Source organism: Phascolarctos cinereus, unplaced genomic scaffold (genome assembly GCF_003287225.1).
Source record: "Phascolarctos cinereus isolate Bilbo 61053 unplaced genomic scaffold, phaCin_HiC Scaffold_4;HRSCAF=312, whole genome shotgun sequence".
NCBI lineage: Eukaryota > Metazoa > Chordata > Mammalia > Diprotodontia > Phascolarctidae > Phascolarctos > Phascolarctos cinereus.
The window spans coordinates 352515576-352533447 of NW_027555847.1; the positions used below are offsets into that span (position 1 = coordinate 352515576).

Consider the following 17872-nt stretch of genomic DNA (forward strand, 5'->3'; position numbering starts at 1 on the left):
CTGAAAAACAATCATCACTTGATGTGACCATCTCAACTACTTCTTGGCCTCTATTTCTCCTCTCTTTCATGGATAAATTCTTTGAGAAATCTCTCTGCATTCGGGGCCTCTACTTCCTCTCTTCTCACTCTTTTAAATACTTTTGTGCTGTGCTTCTGACCACATAATTCAAGTTATCAATGATTTCTTAATGGCCAAATCTAATATTGCCTTTTCTCAGTCCTCATCCTTCTTAACTTGTCTATTGCCTTTGACATTATTGATTGTCCTTTCTCCTGGATACTCTCTTCTCAGCACTGCTCTCTCCTGGTTCTCCTCCCACATGACCACTCCTCAGTCTCTTTCATTGGTTCTCCAAACAGCTAATGCCCTCTAACTGTGGATGTCCCCCAAGGACCTCTCTTGAGGCTCTCTTTTCTTCTCCCTCTATACTATTTGGTTTGGTGAACTCCTCAGCTCCTGTGATTTTCAGGTCAATTTGTCCAGCTCTAACCTTTTTCCCTTGCATCCAATCTCCATCAACATCTGCCTTTGGCCATTTCAAGTGGATGGATATCCCAGAGATGCAACATGTTCAAAACAGAATGTATTATGTTTCCTGTCAATTCTCCCATTTTCCAAACTTCCTTATTACTGTCAAAGGATACCACCGTCCTCCTAGTCACCCATGTTCACAACCTTGGTGTCATCTTCAACTTGCATTTGTCCCACATATCCAATCTGTTTCCAATGCTTGCTGTTTTTCCCTTCACAATATCTCTCAGATACATCCCTTCTCTCCACTCACACAGCTGCTACCCTGGTTCAAGTCTTCATCTCTTCATGCCTGGACTATTGCAATAATCTGCTGCTTGGTTTCCCTGCCTCAAGTCTTTTCCCATTCAAGTCTAGCCTCCAAACAACTGCCAAAGTGAAATTCCTAAATGTCATATCTAATGATGTTAACTCAATAAATTCCATTGCCCTGCCCCCCATCACTTCCAAGATCAAATACAAAAAACTCTGGCATTTAAAGCCTTTAATGTTCAGGGAACAGAGTCCCTGTTTTCCTTTCCAGTCTTCTCACATTCTACTCTCCTCTTTGTATTCTACAATCCAGCAACACTTGCCTTCTTGCTGTTTCTTGCATACAACACTGCCTGCAGACCTATTCACTGATTGTGCTTCATGTGTGGAATGCTGTATTTTATCACCTTCATTTCATGACCTGCCTGGCTTCCCTGGCTTTCTTCAAGACTCAGCTTGAATCCTACTTTATGCAAGAGACTTGTGAGAGCTTTCCTCTATACTCCACCCAGCCCCTACTGCTAATTCCTTTGAGATTACCTCTAATTTTCGAAAGAGACAGAGAGAGAGAGAGATAGACAGAGAGAGAGACAGACAGAGAGAGAGACAGAAAGACAGAGAAACAGAGACAGAGAGAGATGGAGACAGAGACAGAGAGAGAGAGATACACATAGATACACATATCTTATATGTATAGTATTTTGCATATTGTCTCCTCCATTAGAATATGTGTGTGTGTGTGTGTGTGAGAGAGAGAGAGAGAGGAAGAGAGAGAGAGAGAGAGAGAGAGAGAGAGAGAGAGAGAGAGAGAGAGAGAGAGAGAGAGATGCATAGATACCCATATATGTATAGTATTTTGTATATTGTTTCCCCCATTAGAATGTGAGTGCCCTGAGGGAAAAGAACATGTTTTTGTCTTTCTTTGTATCCCTAGTACTTAGCACAGTGCCTGGAATATAGTAAGGGCCTTATAAATGGGTATTATTTGATGAGTCCATTCATACTTTACAAACATCCAGACTTTAATAATTACTTTCTTCCAACAGAGAGCAGTGATCCATTGAGAAGAGAACAATGGACTGGAAATCAGAAGGCATGGTTGGGTTTAGTTTTCAATTCTGCCACAATTTAGTTCTGTACTTTCAGTCAAAGTTTCCTTTAGCCTGAGGGTTTTCATTTTTCAAATGACAGGACAGAAAACATGAGAAGTCAGTGTGGAATAATGGAAAGAGTGTTGGATGTGGAGACAGAGAATCTAGGTTCATATCCACTCCTTGCCACTTACTATTTCTGGGACTTTGGACAAGTCACTTAGTATCTCTGGGCCTCAGTTCCTCATCTGTAAAATGTAAAATGAGGTTGGACTGGATGGTTTCTAGGGCCCCTTCTAGTTCTACATGTATGATCCTAAGGTGATTTTTCTGTTCTAAAATTCCTTAATTCTATCTGTAATCTCAGGAGATCTTTATAGGATCCATACTGTTCTTGGTCAACAAGGTTCCAGTGCCTTGATTCTAATAGATCATGATGTCTAGTGGATCATGGATCATTTCCTGGTGGGCTCTTCCACAGCTTGATTCAGAATAGATCACAGGTTCATAGACTCATAAGCTTAGAACTAGAATGGACCTCAGAGGCCAAGAAGTCTAACCCCTTCATTGTACAAATGAGGAGCCTAAGATTCAGGGAAGTTAAGTAATTCACTCAATATCTCTCAGAAAGTAAGCATCAGTGTGTGTGTGTGTGTGTGTGTGTGTGTGTGTGTGTGTGTGTGTGTGTGTGTGTGGTGTGTAAAAGTTGCCTGTGAAAAGTTTGGAAAAGCAAAAAGTATTAAATAGATACAGACCATCCTCATCATTAATATCACTGTATGCTTATCCTGCAATTAGCTTGCTGTAGGACTTTTAACCTATAGCACAGCAGCGAATCATAGGTAAAATTCCCAAGTGTATTTCAAAACAGTTCCTCATTCAAATTAACTCAGCCAAGGAAAAACTATAAACTTTTCTAAATATATTGGATGAGTCAGTTTCCAAAGGCAAAAGCTGCTTATAAGGTCTGGTCACACCTACTTATAATTAAATCTAATTACTGTAAAGTACTCTCAGACCTTGTAGAAAGACTTTGCCTTTATATGTGCACTCTCAGAACGAGCCTCAAGAATGAAACCCATTAAAGAGATACGTAAAAGTGTTAGTGGTGTCTCCTGGCGATATATTCCCTGGGCCAGTGCTAACATCTCGTTACTTGCTGGGCTGTGCAGGAAGTGGCTTGTGGCCATACAATCATTCAATTATCTAGTTATAGGCATTTCCCACCCATTTCATCAGCCATGGAAAAGTCTGCTCTGCCTTTGTAACCTAAAGCATTGCGCTAGTTGTCTGAGAACTGCTGAAATCAACTCCTATCTGTCCTTAGGAGCCACAAATATCTACAAGCTCCCCTGACCCCAGATGTGTTGCACGTAGGAGTTCCTTGCACTACCACACCTCCCATGAGATGATTCCATATGAATTCTGAAAGCTCTGGATAAGCATCCACTTTATGCAAGACATTGTGCTAAGTGGTGGAGGTCTGAAGATAAAACAAGCCTTTGCCTTCAAGGAACCAGACGTTCTACTGAGAAGAAAAAATGCATACACAGATAAGTATGATAAGTACAAAATACAGGAAACATAATTGGAGGTGGAGGAGAGCACCTACAACTGAGAGGTTGCTTGTTAATAGCCAAGTTGGTACCCCTGATCAGAGGAATAAACCTTATACCTAATTGTTTCCATTATTGAATTCTGTTCAACAAATATTTGGCACCTACCATTAAAGGAAAAGGGAGGGAGGGGAGAAGAAGGAAGGAAGGAGGGAAGGAAGGGAGGAAGGAAGGAAGGAAGGAAGGAAGGAAGGGAAAAAGGGAGGGAGGAAGGGAGGGAGGGAGGAAGGAAGGAAGGGAGGAAGGAAGGGAGGAAGGGAGGGAGGGAGGAAAAGGAAGGAAGGAAGGAAGGAAGGGAGGGAGGGAGGGAGGAAGAAAGGAAGGGAGGGAGGAAGAAAGGAAGGGAGGGAGGAAGGAAGGAAGGAAGGAAGGAAGGAAGGAAGGAAGGAAGGAAGGAAGGAAGGAAGGAAAGAAGGAAGGAAGGAAGGAAGGAAGGGAGGAAGGAAGGAAGGAAGGGAAGGAGAGGAAGGGAGGGAGGGAGGAAGGGAGGGAGGGAGGAAAAGGAAGGGAGGGAGGGAGGAAGGAAGGAAGGAAGGAAGGAAGGAAGGAAGGAAGGAAGGAAGGAAGGAGGGAGGGAGGAAGGGAGGGAGGAGGAAAAGGAAGGGAGGGAGGGAGGAAGGAAGGAAGGAAGAAGGAAGGAAGGAAGGAGGGAGGGAGGAAGGAAAGAAGGGAGGGAGGGAGTAAAAGGAAGGGAGGAGGGAGGAAGGAAGGGAGGGAGGAAAAGGAAGGGAGGGAGGGAGGAAGGAAGGAAGAAAGGAAGGAAGGAAGGAAGGAAGGAAGGAAGGAAGGAAGGAAGGAAGGAAGGAAGGAAGGAAGGAAGGAAGGAAGGAAGGGAAGAAGAACAGGTTCTTTTGGAATTATAAACAAGGTTGGAACCTTTAGCCTGCTCTTATTCTTTCAGGTTCTCCTAACTCCAGAACCAAACCAAGAATTTGTTTGAAAGCACACCATATTGGATCAGTATGGGAAGGTGTTTACTTTTCTGATAGTAACAAAGGAACTTTATATAGTATTTTCTGGTTTGTAAAATTCTTAATGTGTCATGTCTCATTTTGACCTACAGACATTATCACTTTCTAATTTACTGATGAGAAAACTGAAGCAGAGACACTCAGGTTAGATGGCTAGCCCACAGGTCCAGGACTAATAAATGAAAGACAGAATTTGAACCCAGATCTCTCCTAAATTTAGGTGCCTCTCCCAGTGCACAGAAGTATCACTACCTTTTCCTAGGTTTTGAAACACTTTTCTCTGTATATCTCTACATCCAAAATACAAACACGTCTTGAGCTCTGTGATTGACTGAAAAGACCGCTTACAGACGTAGGGTTTTTTGAGTTTTTTTCAATAATTTGCTATGCTATAGAAAACACACACAAAAAAAGTTTGTTGTTTTTAACAACTATTGTACCTCATTGCTGTTAGTGTGAATATGACAGGACTCATTTTCAGAATTAAAAAGAAAAATTGAAAAAAACATTGATCATTCCTTCTGGTTCTTGGCCATTGAGTGACTATGAGTTAATATCATTGGACAAGACAGCGTGAAACATGAGAGCAGTCAGAAGACCAGGGTTCACATTCTGGCTATCATCTAATGATCTCTGTGACTTTGGGCAAGTTGTTTTAACTTCTCTGGACCTCAGTTTCTTCAACCATAAGGTGGGGGAGGGGGTTTGAACTCAATGACCTCTAAGGTTCCCTGGAGCTCTAAATCTATGATCCTATGACATTTGCCATTCCCTAAATGTGATAAAGCTGAAAGGATTAGGGTCTGAAAAAAGGTAACAAAGAATTCTTTCATCCAAAGCAAAAACAATGAAATTGGGGAGGGGGAATGTCAGTGGTAACACTGGGTCCAACAATGAGTGTGCCACCACCCCAGGAGAGGGGCTGGCCTGTCCTCTCCACCCGCAGAGAGTTCATGGCAGAGAACCTTATGATGAGATATGGGCGTGTTGGTCACCATGGAGAGGAAGTAAGCTTACAGGAGAGATATGCCCACCAGCGAGGTGGTGCCCTAAGGCAAAGCCCTAATCATCTCTAATCTACACTTATCCCTTCCACATCATAGGGGTTAGGGATGAGGCCCCTCCCAATCTGGAAAATCTGCTTAAAATTTTTTGGCCATCCCTTCATACCAGAGAAGAAGAAATTGTGTATATTTGTAGTATTGAAATGTCTTGACCTATATCTGGCCACTAGACCTAGATGGTGCCAGAGGAGAAAGTGAGGCTGGTGACTCTACCCAGCCCTCCCTCACCTAAATTCATTTGCAAGTCAAGGAATCATTGTCCTGATGTCTCTTTGAGAACAAAGGACAAACCACAAACACAAAAGATAAAATATGTTGATATTATACAACCATATATATATATTTGATGCATTTCTAAGTTTCTAAACTTCTGTTTTATCTACTGGCCTTCATGTAATGTCTATGGCTTCCAGAAAACCTCCCAAAAATTCCCATTTAATTTTTTATGCCTGTCTATCAAAATTGTGACAAGGAAAGTTGAGATGTGGAAGGGATAACCTACTCATAGTTCTCAATCCAATTATGGTTTGGAACCTGAAGGTGCATCTAACTCAATGTGACTGCTTTGGATGAATTTCTGTGACTATATAAACAAGAGAGCTAGCGCTCCAGACCCTTACCATGCATTGTTTTGTTGTCATCTTTGCTGTTGTTTCAGTCCTGTCTGAGTCCATCTGGGGTTTCCTCGGGAGATATACTAGAGTGGCTTTCCATTTCCTTCTCCAGTTCATTTTGCAGATGAGGAAACTGAGGCAAACAGAATTAAATGACTTGCTCAGGGTCACATGGCTAGTAAGTGTCTGAGGCAGAATTTGAACTCACGAAGATGAGTCTTCCTGACTCCAGGCCCAGCACTCTATCCACTGCTCCACCTAGCTGCCTACCATGCATTGGGGCAATGTAAAGAGGCCACAGCAAATCAGACATATTGTACAGAACCAGAAAGTCCCATCCAACTCAAATAAGTTAGAACCAGGATACAGAAATCCCATTTTTCAAATCCACAGAAGATTATAGTAACAGGTCATCCACTTTTCTTTGACTGGACTTTGGAGTCCTCTAAACAGAAATCAGCAATAGTTCTGCCCAGTGACGGGAAATACTTTAGGAGTCCTCTGTCCACCCCACTGAAAATAAATACATTACAAAATCAATCACAGCCACTCCTTTGGCAACTGCCTAAGAGACAAGCAGCATGTCTGTTGACCAGAGATTTCGACTTCTAATATGGATCTTAGAAATAAGTCTTTTGATGGATGGAGCTATGACAAGGTGAGCCTTTTCCCCTTTGCTAGGTAGTTGTTATTTCATTCAATCCAACTAAACATTTATTAAGCATCTGCCCTGGTTCAGATCTCAGCCCTGTCACACGATCTGGGGCATCATTTAACCTCTCTGGGCCTCAGTCTCTTCCTCCATGGTGTGAGGATTAGATTAGATGGGATCTAAGGTCCTTTCCAGCTCAACATCTGGGCATCTCTGATTAGTACCACAAAAGATAAAAATGATACAATCCCTAGCCTCCAAGAGTTTGCTGTACTGGGGATACAATTTGTACAGAGATAAGTATAATACATGTTATCTAAGAAGGAAAGACAGAATTAGCAAATGGGGGGACTGGGGAAGGCTCCCCAGAGGAAACAATAGCGTGTGAGATGAGCCTTGAAGATGATAAGAATTCCGAGAGGCAAGGCTGAAGGAAGACTCCATTGCAGGGGAAAGACTGGAAGTAGGGGGACACATTAGGAGGCTGTTAGGAGTCAGAGCTAGAGGTGGCCTGATGGCCTAATTAAAGGAGTGAGTGGGGAGAAGGGGATAGATGAGAGAGGTTATAGAAGTGGAACTGACGAGACTTTGCAAGGGATTGAGTTAGGAGGAGGTAGAGGCATAAAACATTGTTGAGGTTGACTGTAAGATTGAGAACACAGGTAACTGAAAGTAGGGGAGGGGGAAGTGCCCTTAACAGAAATAGGTCAGGTTGAAAAAAGTAGAGGGTTTTAGAAGAAAGATGGTGAGTACTGTTTTGAATATTTTGAGTTTCAATTTGCTAAAAGGACAACCAGGTTGAGATGTCCAGCAGGCAGAAAGAGGTGCAAGCCTTGAGATTAAGGTATAGATTAGGTCTAATGGTTGCCCACATGGAGGTGATTATTGAAACAAAAGGAGTTGATAAGATGGCCAAGGGAAAGAATACACAGCAAGTAGAGGGCCTAGGGCAGAGCTTTGGGGAATATCTCCACTGAATTGTAGGAGGTGGAGGAGAAACCAGTAAAGGAGATTGAAAAAGAACGGCAAAGACAGGGACAGAGAGCAATGTCCCAGAAGCAGCATGGCACAGTGAGGAGACGCTGGATCTAGAGTCAGGGTTCAAATTCCTACTCGGCTACCTACTATCTGTTGTGACTTTGGACAAGTCATTTTACTTCTCTGGGCCTTAATTTCCTCATCTGTAAAATGAGAGGCAGCAAGGCGGTGCAGTAGATAGAGTGCCAGGCCTGGAGTCTAGAAGACTCATCATCCTGAATTCAAATCTGGCCTCAAACACTTACTAGCTATGTGACCCTGGGTAAGTCACTTAACCTTGTTTGTCTCAGTTTCTTTATCTGTAAAATAGCAAGCCACTCTAGTGTCTTTGCCAAGAAAACTCCAAGTGGTGTCACAAAGAGTCAGACATGATAAAATTGACTAAACAGCAAAATGAGAGGGTTAAACTCAATGATCCCCTAATGTCTCTTCCAGATTTAAATCAGTAACCTTAAAGTCCTTAGTAAAAAGTAAAGGACTAGTAGCACTTGCCTTCTGGAGACCCACCTCTGTGAACAGGAGTCAAAGAATGAAAAAAGTAGCATGTATCAGGCATGTACAAGAGGCAAAGGAAGCAAATACAAAAGGAACAGATCTCTAGACCCCACGCAAATCACTTAACCCCAATTGCCTAAAAAAAAAAAAATCTCATTTGAGCCTCACAGTAACCTTAAGTAGGCGCTATTATCTCCCTTCGTGTGGCTAGGTGGCGCAGTGGGCAGAGCTCCGGCCTTGGAGTCAGGAGGATCTGAGTTCAAATCCTACCTCAGACACATAACCCTTACTAGCTGTGTGACCCTGGGCAAGTCACTTAACCCCATTGCCTAACAAAAACAAAAGGAAGAGAGCTACTACCCTTAAAAGCTTGTGTTTTAATGGAGAGAGACCCCACTTAAAGGGATGCAAAGGCCGTGAAAGGTCATTTCAGCCTGGATGGTCCCAGGGGTGGTGAGCAAAGCCATAAGGTAGTTGATTGTCATGTTCTTTCCAGAATCATTAATTTGATTAATGTTCTCAGATGTTGTTCTTGAGAACAAACCCCCCCCCCCAAATCTGAAAATGTTTTAGAAAGAAATGCATTAGGTCATTTGACAGAAGAGATCGAGTGGTAAAGGAGGTGTGGCTCCCTCTCCTCTCGGCTCTGGAAGGTTGCTATTATATGGGATTTAGACAAGGGAACCCACACTTGAACCATATGTACTCAGTTAAGCAGTTTTGCTGAGAGGGCAACTTGAAAGCAAAGTAGATTGAGATAGCTATTAGTAAATATAAACATGCCCGGCGGAACCCAAAATTCCTTGTAGCCCTCTCCAACATTCCTGGAGAGTTAGTGAGGTCAGGGCAATATTCTGGGTGCAAACAATTTCTAATCACATAAATTGGGTCTAAACAGTATAATAATTAACATTTCTGAACAATATAATAAGTGGTATATAATATTTCATATATGCATGTGGCACCAGGGTAGGCGGCAAGCTAGATATGGTGACTTGGGTGAGTTGGCATTCCATTACTCCTCAATCAGGACAGCTTGGCCCCAAGGCAGCATTCTGCAACTGAGTGGATTATGTGGAGAGAAGAAGGGGGAAGGGAATAAAAAGTGTATCCAGAAAGTAGGGGTGGTTGGTCATGTCAAAAACTACAGAGAGATCTAAGAGGAGAATGACTGGGGTGGGGGGGGAGGAGGGAATCATTAGAATTGCCAGATCATAGACTAGGAGGCAGGGGAGGATAGGTACTGTGGAAAGGTCAGGCTGGCCTTGATAGGGATGAAAGCATTCTTAGAGGTAGCAAGTAGAGGAATGTTTTGTCTAAGTAGAGGATAACTGTAAATCACCAAGATTAGGGGAGCAAGAGGAAAGAGTTTCTGAGTGGAGAACTAATTGTTTGGGACCTCTACCCTGCAGAGACCTGTGATGACCATACACAGGTAGGAGGAGTGAGGTGTTTCTGACTTAGTAGTCTGGGTCAGTAATTAATAGATGGCCAGGTCAGATGGACAATTAGACACATCCATAAGAAGCTTAAGTGAAGTTAGGCCCTCTATAGTGCCTCTGGCTCCCTGTGGTCTTATGCTTCTGCTCCTGTTCAGAATTTTCCTCACTAAAGTCCCTCCAGAGGCAAAGGAGTAATTCTGTGAATCAGTCCTGGAGTTTATGTTCCCCAAACTGGAAAACTGACCAAAAGAAAAAAAAAAGGAGATGGTTTTGAGGGGGCTTATTGCCTTTTTTCTGGGATATTTTCATTATATGTTTGAAGGACTGAGGGAGTTTTGTTGTTATTTCAGTCATGCTCAACTCTTCATGACTCCAACTAAGGTTTTCTTTGGCAAAGGTACTGGAATGTTTGCCATTTTCTTCTCTAGCTCATTTTACAGAAGAGGAAACTGAGGCAAACAGGGATAAGTGACTTGCCCAAGGTCACACAGGTAACACTGAAGTGTCTGATGTCACATTTGAACTCAAGTTTTCCTGACTGGAGGCCCTGCTCTTTACCTACTGTGCTACTTAGCTGAGGGAGTTAGCCCTCCCCAATTTTAGGGTGAAGACTCTGGTCTTTATTACACTTAACTTTACAAGTTAACATTTGTTTAACTCAAAGACCTATTTTCCTATTTATTTTTTCTTTCACTTTTTGTTTACTTTAGGAAATTTTAAATTTAAAGGCCAGGAAAAGGAAGTGGAATATTAATACATATTTCTTCCTAAAAATTCTACATAATGGAAGCCTACAATTTCTTACATAGTCCTCTTCCCTGTTTTTTTGTATCCTAAAAGGTTTATTTGTTGATGATTGTTAAGTTTACAATTAAAAAATGAAGAATATTAAAAGAAATCAATGTTTTAGGATCCTTTGTCTGGAAGTCATTCATAGCAAGGATTATAGAGGAGTATTTAGACCCAGGTGTGGGATAATGAGAGCCTAGACCAGAGTACTGTTGTTGGAAATAGAGAGGAAGGAAGGGATGTGTAGCCTCTACAGTGTTCCAGGCCTACTTCAATTTATACAAACTCCTTTTACATCTCCAACTGGGCAAAAATCAATCAATCAACCGACAAGGATTTATTAAGTGCTACCATGTACCAAATGTTGTGCTAGGCACTGGAAATACAAAGACAAAAGTCCTGCCCACCAAGAGCTTATATTCTTCTGATATTCCACTACATCCCAAATGTGTCATGTTGTCCTTTCTAATCGTATATTTTTGTGACATGCATTCAGAGGAAAGACATGGGAAAGGCTCCTCTAGTTACTACAGGTGATCACCCCACCTTGACTGCGCCTTGAAAGTAGTCAACCCGGGGCAGCTAGGTGGCACAGTGGATAGAGCACCCACCCCGAAGTCAGGAGGACCTGAGTTAAAATCCAGCCTCAAATGAAACACTTGACACTTACTAGCTGTGTGACCCTGGGCAAATCATCTAACCCCAACTGCCTTAAAAACAAACAAACAAAAAAGAAAGTAGTCAACCCCAAACTGCTGTTACACTGATGCCTCTAATTCTCCTTAATCTAATTCTTCTTTAGTTGAATATAGCATAAATTGAGGTCAGGAACCATGTCGATTTTCATCTTTGTCTCTGCAGTACCTGCGTGGCAAATAGTTGTACATAATAAATGTTTAATTCGTATTTTTTAAACTAAACGGAACCAGGATTTACTAACCTAGAAGGTCCTTCTCTATATATGAGCAAAGTCATCCCTTTTAACACTCACACAGACAGAATGAACAGCATCCATTTCACAATTTAACTGAAAGTTCAAAAGGTGTTTGGGGATAGCAAGTTGTCATGATTTTATTGGTTTTTCATGGATCATAAATTCCTGTTTGGCATCCACAGAGCACCAGAACCTTCTGTGGCATTGCTGAATACATATAACAGAGGGCTTCAGAAAAAGATGAAAATGTGTAAGCGTGACATGAAATAAGATAGATGAGGCACCTGTGCCTCTTCATCTCATAGTGATATTATAGTTAAGCGAGATTGCTTAGGTTCATATGTAACACATCTGCCTGACTGGCAAGCATTCAGTGGGCAAAGAGTAGATGAAATTGAGGAACTTTTGTTTATTTATCATTAAAAGAAGCCATTTCCACCTTTCTATCTACTATGTGAATATATTGTATATATCACCTGTTACAACTATCGATAACATTCATTAAGCATCATTAAGCATCTGGTCTGTACAGAATGCCATGCTAGGTCCCAAGGAGAAATAATAGTAATAATACCTAATGTTTATACAGCACTTGCTTTGACCTGGGCACTGTGCTAAACACTTCATAAGTATAATCTCATTTGATCCTCGTAACAACTCTGGGAGGTAGGTACTATTATTATCGCCATTTTACAGATAAACTGAGGCAAACAGATGTTAAGTAACTTGCCTAGGATCACACAGCTAGTAAGTGTCCAAGGTCAGATTAGAATTCAGGTCTTCCTTAATTCCGTCCCAGAGTTTTATCTCTAGGTGCCCCTAAGATCATAGAGTCAGAACTGGAAGAAATTTTAAAGTTGATCTCATACAAAACTTTTATTTTAGAAATGCAGAACCTGTGACCTACAGAGATAAAATAGTTTACACAAGTTTAGACAGGTATATAAACAGTAGAGCTAGGAAATGACCCTGGGCCCTGTGATGCCAAATCCATCACTGCATCAAATACATGATCTTGCCCTCATGGAGCTTACAATCTAATAGAGAAATAAGTGAGATGTAAAGTATCGTACAAAATTATGTAAGTGCATCAGAGAAGTCTCAACAAAGTGCAATGTGTGGTTGGAAAGGGAGAGGACCATTCCATCTGAGAAGATCAAGGAAAGCTTCTAGGAAGAGGCGGCATTAGAGGGAAGCCCTCTTTCATCAAGTTGTAAATGATCATCATTGACCACAAATCAGTGCGTGCCTGTACCTAGGCCTGCTGGCCTAGTCTACACGTTAGCAATTGGCACATATAAACAGTGTTTGTTGAGCCTGGGAGCAATTGCTGGCTTTGCTGGTTACTCTTTCAGGACAACCGAATTACAGATTTGATGTTTTTGTTGACTTGATTTGTATAGCTTTACGCTCTGGATAAGCCCAACATTTAGTCAGTCCAATTGTCAAGAGGCTATTTGAACAGTCCATGTGTATGTACTAGGCTAGGCTTTTCCCAGTTTCCACTTTAACTCACTCATAAGAGGGAGACTGTGACCAATCAGGTAGAAATGTTTGTACCTTTTTATAAATATGGTTCTGATAATATTTCTTAACCAAATATCTTTGACCATTCAATTTTTATAGGTAAAGAAAATAGAAATTCCACTCCTTTCCAACATCCCCTATTATAAACCTACTGTCCTCTCTGAGCCCATTCACAGACCTTGGATTGCCTATGTTTTGTGGATGAATGAAGAAGAGTATTTTTCCTTCTTTCTACCTGAATGTCACTCATTTTATAGTCATCTTGCTTGTATTAAGCACTCAATAAACATGTGCACTGATGTAATTACAAGCTCAGAAATTAAAGGGAATTCAATTAAATTCAACTCACATTTATCAAGCACGTGCAATGTACACAATGCTGTCCTAGGTATGGGGACACAAACACAAAAACAGTCTCTGCCCTCAAGAAGCTTACTTTCTACTGGGAGGAGAATATTGAAGCAGCAGCAAAGGTTAGCTTTTCTCCCCATGAAATCTAAACAGACATATTTTTGTGCCTTCCAAAATTCAGAACTGAACCGAATGAGCATTGATCATTTTTCAAGTCACTAAACCTAAGATATAATCATTGAAAGGGCATTGGAGCTCTCCAGTATTACTAGTCCAAAATGGAGAGCCATTGTATTGGTGAGACCACCTTACAAAAATAATAGGTAGAATTCAAATAGTGTTTTCATGTTTATGAAACTCTTTACAAATATTATCTCATTTTATCCTAAAAAACAACCTTGAAAGTAGGTGCTATTATTATCCTCATTCTACAGATGAGGAAATTGAAGAAGACAGAAGTTAAGTGACTTACTCAGGGTCTTCTAACTCCAGGCCCACCATTGCTAGCTTCTGTGCTATGTTGCTGCCTATTCAGATGGGTCTTTGAGGACTTTAGTAACTAAACCTTCTTGACGAGGACTCAAATGGGTCTCCATCCTACCAAATTCCATTCTATAAAGAATGATTTATGGAGGCTCCAATGTATATAGAGATGTCTAATGAGAGGTATCTTTTTTTTTCAGTTACATGAAAAGAAAGATATATCCCTTTTTTTCCATGTCCTTTTTTAAACTGTTGTAGTGAAGCTTTCCTTCATTCAAGAATTGCCCTCCTTGCTCCCTGTCAAAGAATCATTTTCTCATTTGGAAAATATTTTCATTTGTTGAGGAACCTGGCTTACCCAAAGAGGTTAGGGGAGGGGAGTTACAATCATTTGAACCTCATGTATTTACCCTGACCCTTTCTTAAAAAGAAAAATCAATTTGAACAGTCCAGATTCCAGGCTGTACAGTGCCCTGCTGAGCAGACATGAGATCCCATGCGTGCTCTGGGAAGGCTGCACTGCCTTTGAAGTCCTTTGCCCTTGGTGCCTGCCATGCTCAGCTGCTCAGAGAGGGAGAGGAGGCCCCTTGAGCCTGGCTCTACTGACCCAAGCAGCTGTACCACAGAGCTTTCTTTGGCTTTCAGTCTCATTGGCCATAGGCTTCTATTTGGAGTCTTAGCAAGGGGAGGGAGAAGTACATGATTAGTGACCTTTTATTACATTTAAAAATCAATTAAGAACATACACACACACACACACACACACACACACACACACAGAATCTAGTATGTGTTCCTAATATTAACAATGTCAGAGTCAGCATGGGATAGTGAATAGAAAGTTGTCCTTCCATCCAAAAAGGCCTAGGTCCTAACCCTGGTTCTCACACAATCTGTGTGACACCAAACAAGTAACTTAATGTCTCTGTCTTTTAAGCAACTCTCTAAAGGAGTTCTTAACTTAGAAACTATGAACTTAAAAAAAAAAGTTATAACTATTTCAATATGATTGGTTTTCTTTCTAATCCTATGTATTTTATCTTATGCACTTAAAACCATTAGTCTGAGAAGTTGTCCACAGGCTTAATCAGATTTCCAAAGGGGTCCAGGACATAAAAACAGATAAGACACCCTGTTCTAAGACTAGAAATTGCAGAAAAGGTGCCAATTTGCATTGGTAAATAGAGTTTCTTCATCTGGGAATTCCCTCTACTATTGAAATCACTGGGCAGGTCCCTATCCCGTTTCCCAATAATAACAATAACTCACAGTAATAACATACAGCTTTAGTATGCTATGGACTCCTAATAATAATAATAGCAGTTTGCATTTTGTAAATATAATTTCATTTGATCCCCACAACAATCCTGTTACTATTATTCCCATTTTCTAGGTGAGGAAGCTGAAGTTCCCTTTTTTTTAAAACAAAAAATTCTTTGAGATACAGACCTAGCACTGGTATTACTGGGTCAAAGAGTATTTACAGTTTTATAGCCCTTTGGGCATAGTTCCAAATTGCTCTCCAGAACGGTTGGGTCTGTTCACAACTCTACCAATGATGCATTGGTGTCCCAATTATTTCCACACCACCTCCAGCATTCGTCATTTTCCTTTTCTGTCACATTAGCCAATCTGATAAGTGTGGGGTGGTACCTTGGAGTTGTTTTAATTTGCGTTTCTCTAATCAGTAGTGATTTAGAGCATTTTTCCATGGGACTATTGATAACTTTGATTTCTTTTTCTGAAAAGTGCCTGTTCACATCCTTTGACCATTTATCAACTGGAGAATGGCTCTTATTTTGATCAATTTGACTCAGTCCCCTATATGTTTCCTTCAAGTCTTGATGCCCAAATTCTCTAAGAAGTCTTTCCTGATCCACCTTGATGCTAGTCCTTTCTCTCTGAGATTGTCTCCAATTTATCTTGTAGATAGCTTGTTTAAGGCTTATTTTCATGCTGTCTCCCCTGAGCAACTTGAGAAGGGGGACTCTTTCTTTCCTTTGTCTTCCCAGCCATAGCATGGTGCCTGATACATAGTATAAGTGCTCAATAAATAATTGTGTATTTGACTTGAAGCCATTTATAAAAAAAAAAATGACCTTGGACACATCCCAAATACTCACAAACAGAAAAACTGTGGTCATAGCTCTGAACCAGAGATCTAAAACACCAATGTTTCATTGTTGCCACCAGGCTAATTTCAATTCAACAAACATTTATTGAATTCACACTGCATGCCTTGTGTTCTGATAGTGACTTCTGACACGTTTTCTTCCCATTCCAAGGAATTAATATCCACTTGTCAAAATCCTATTCATTTGAGGCAAGATCTCATTCAAGTACTATCTCTTCAAGGAAGGCTTCTTGGATTCCTGTTTCACTCCCACCCCAGCTGGAAGCAATCACTTCATCCTCTAAAAGTCCCTGGAATTTCACTCTTCTATCATATTTTCTTAATCAGATTTATTGTGTCTTAGCTCTCCTATTGGAATGGAAGCTCCTCGAGAGCCTTGTATAGCACCTGACCCAATGCCTGGCACATAGTAGGAAGGAAGAAAATAAGCATTTATTAAGTGTCTGTACCAGGCACTGGCTAAATGCTTTAGAAATGCTTTAGAAATATTTAGAAATATTATTTCATTTGATCCTTACAACAATCCTGGGAGGTAAGTACTATTATTATCCTCATTTTACAGTTCAGGACACTGAGGCAAAAAGAAGTTAAATGATGTGTCCATGGTCACACAGCATTTAAGTGTCTAAGGCCATATTTTGACTCAGGTCTTCCCTACTCCAGGTTGAGTGCTCCATCCACTGTTCCACATAGCTGCCTGTAGTAGGCACTAAGTAACTACTTATTCAATTTGAATTTGATAGAATAAATTGAATTGAACCTGAATTTTGTCCATACAGAATTAAATTCTTCCACTTACTATCATTGTGTTATACTATGAAAGGAGCAGTATATATACAGTCAGAAGACCAAGCTTCATATCTCAACTCAACCACATACTGTAACCTGTGGCAACTCGTGTAACCTTGGGCAAATCACTTAACCACTTTGGGCCTTATTTTCCTCATCCTCAAAATTAGGGAGTTGGATTAGATGGCCTCTGGGATCCCTCCTAGCTCCTTCACACTGAAGGGGATTCCCTCCCTGGACCCACCTATTGATCAGGTTCTCATACCAGAGCTGCATTGAGTTTGTGTTTCTATTGGATGGGAGAGCCACAATCTCCACCCCCACCTTTCCCCCTCTTTCAAGGAAGCCTTTGAGTGCAGAGCACCCATCAGTGACATCTCATTACTCTGTGACAGATTCATTGCTAGCTCCAAGGTGCATTCACCTGCTGTGTTGATGCATATCACTTTGATCTCAGCAATGATTTTCCAGCTGAGATTTAAATATTTAGAGAATAATTTGTACTTGATTAGCACATTTCATTTTGGGGTAGCAAAAGTATTTTATAAACATGTTTTCATTAATGCTAACAGCACAGCAGGAAGATGGGCAGCTGGCGAATGATTTACATATGGAAAAACTTGAAGCAAGCAAAGAGATGATTTTTGCCATATGAAAAATGAGTTCATTGAAGAGGGGAACTGGGGATGAGAGGAAGAAATGGGGAAGATAACTGATCTTTTTAACATTTGTAGAACACATTCAGTTTTTTTTAACTCACATTCTTTGTACTTATAATCCATTATTCAATTTAATTAAAAATATTTTTGAAGTACATACTGTATACAAGGCACTGTCCTATGTGCTGGGCATACAAAATAAAAAATGAAATGCCTTCACTGTATTCAAGAAACTTAAGTACCATTGGAGAACATAGCATGTACATGGATAAGTAAATTACTAGCTAATTCAAAGAGGGGGGCTGCTAGAGCACCAAGTCTAGTGTCGAGAAGACCAACACTTACTAGCTGTGTGACCCTGGGCAAGTCATTTAACTTCTGTTTGCCTTAATACACTGTAGAAGGAAATGGCAAACCACTCCAGTATCTTTACCAAG

The 17872-nt window shown here is 40.9% G+C and overlaps 1 protein-coding gene across 1 annotated transcript in view; it reads left to right on the top strand.

The window, feature by feature from the left end:
- The first annotated feature begins 6677 nt into the window (after positions 1–6677).
- The window catches only part of C9 (complement C9), a 65834-nt gene continuing 54639 nt past the window's right edge, over positions 6678–17872 (top strand). Inside the window, exon 1 of the mRNA XM_020996173.2 lies at positions 6678–6800. Within this exon, the coding sequence (XP_020851832.1) occupies positions 6724–6800 (77 nt within the window). The 5' untranslated portion in view covers positions 6678–6723. The remainder of the gene's footprint in view (positions 6801–17872) is intronic.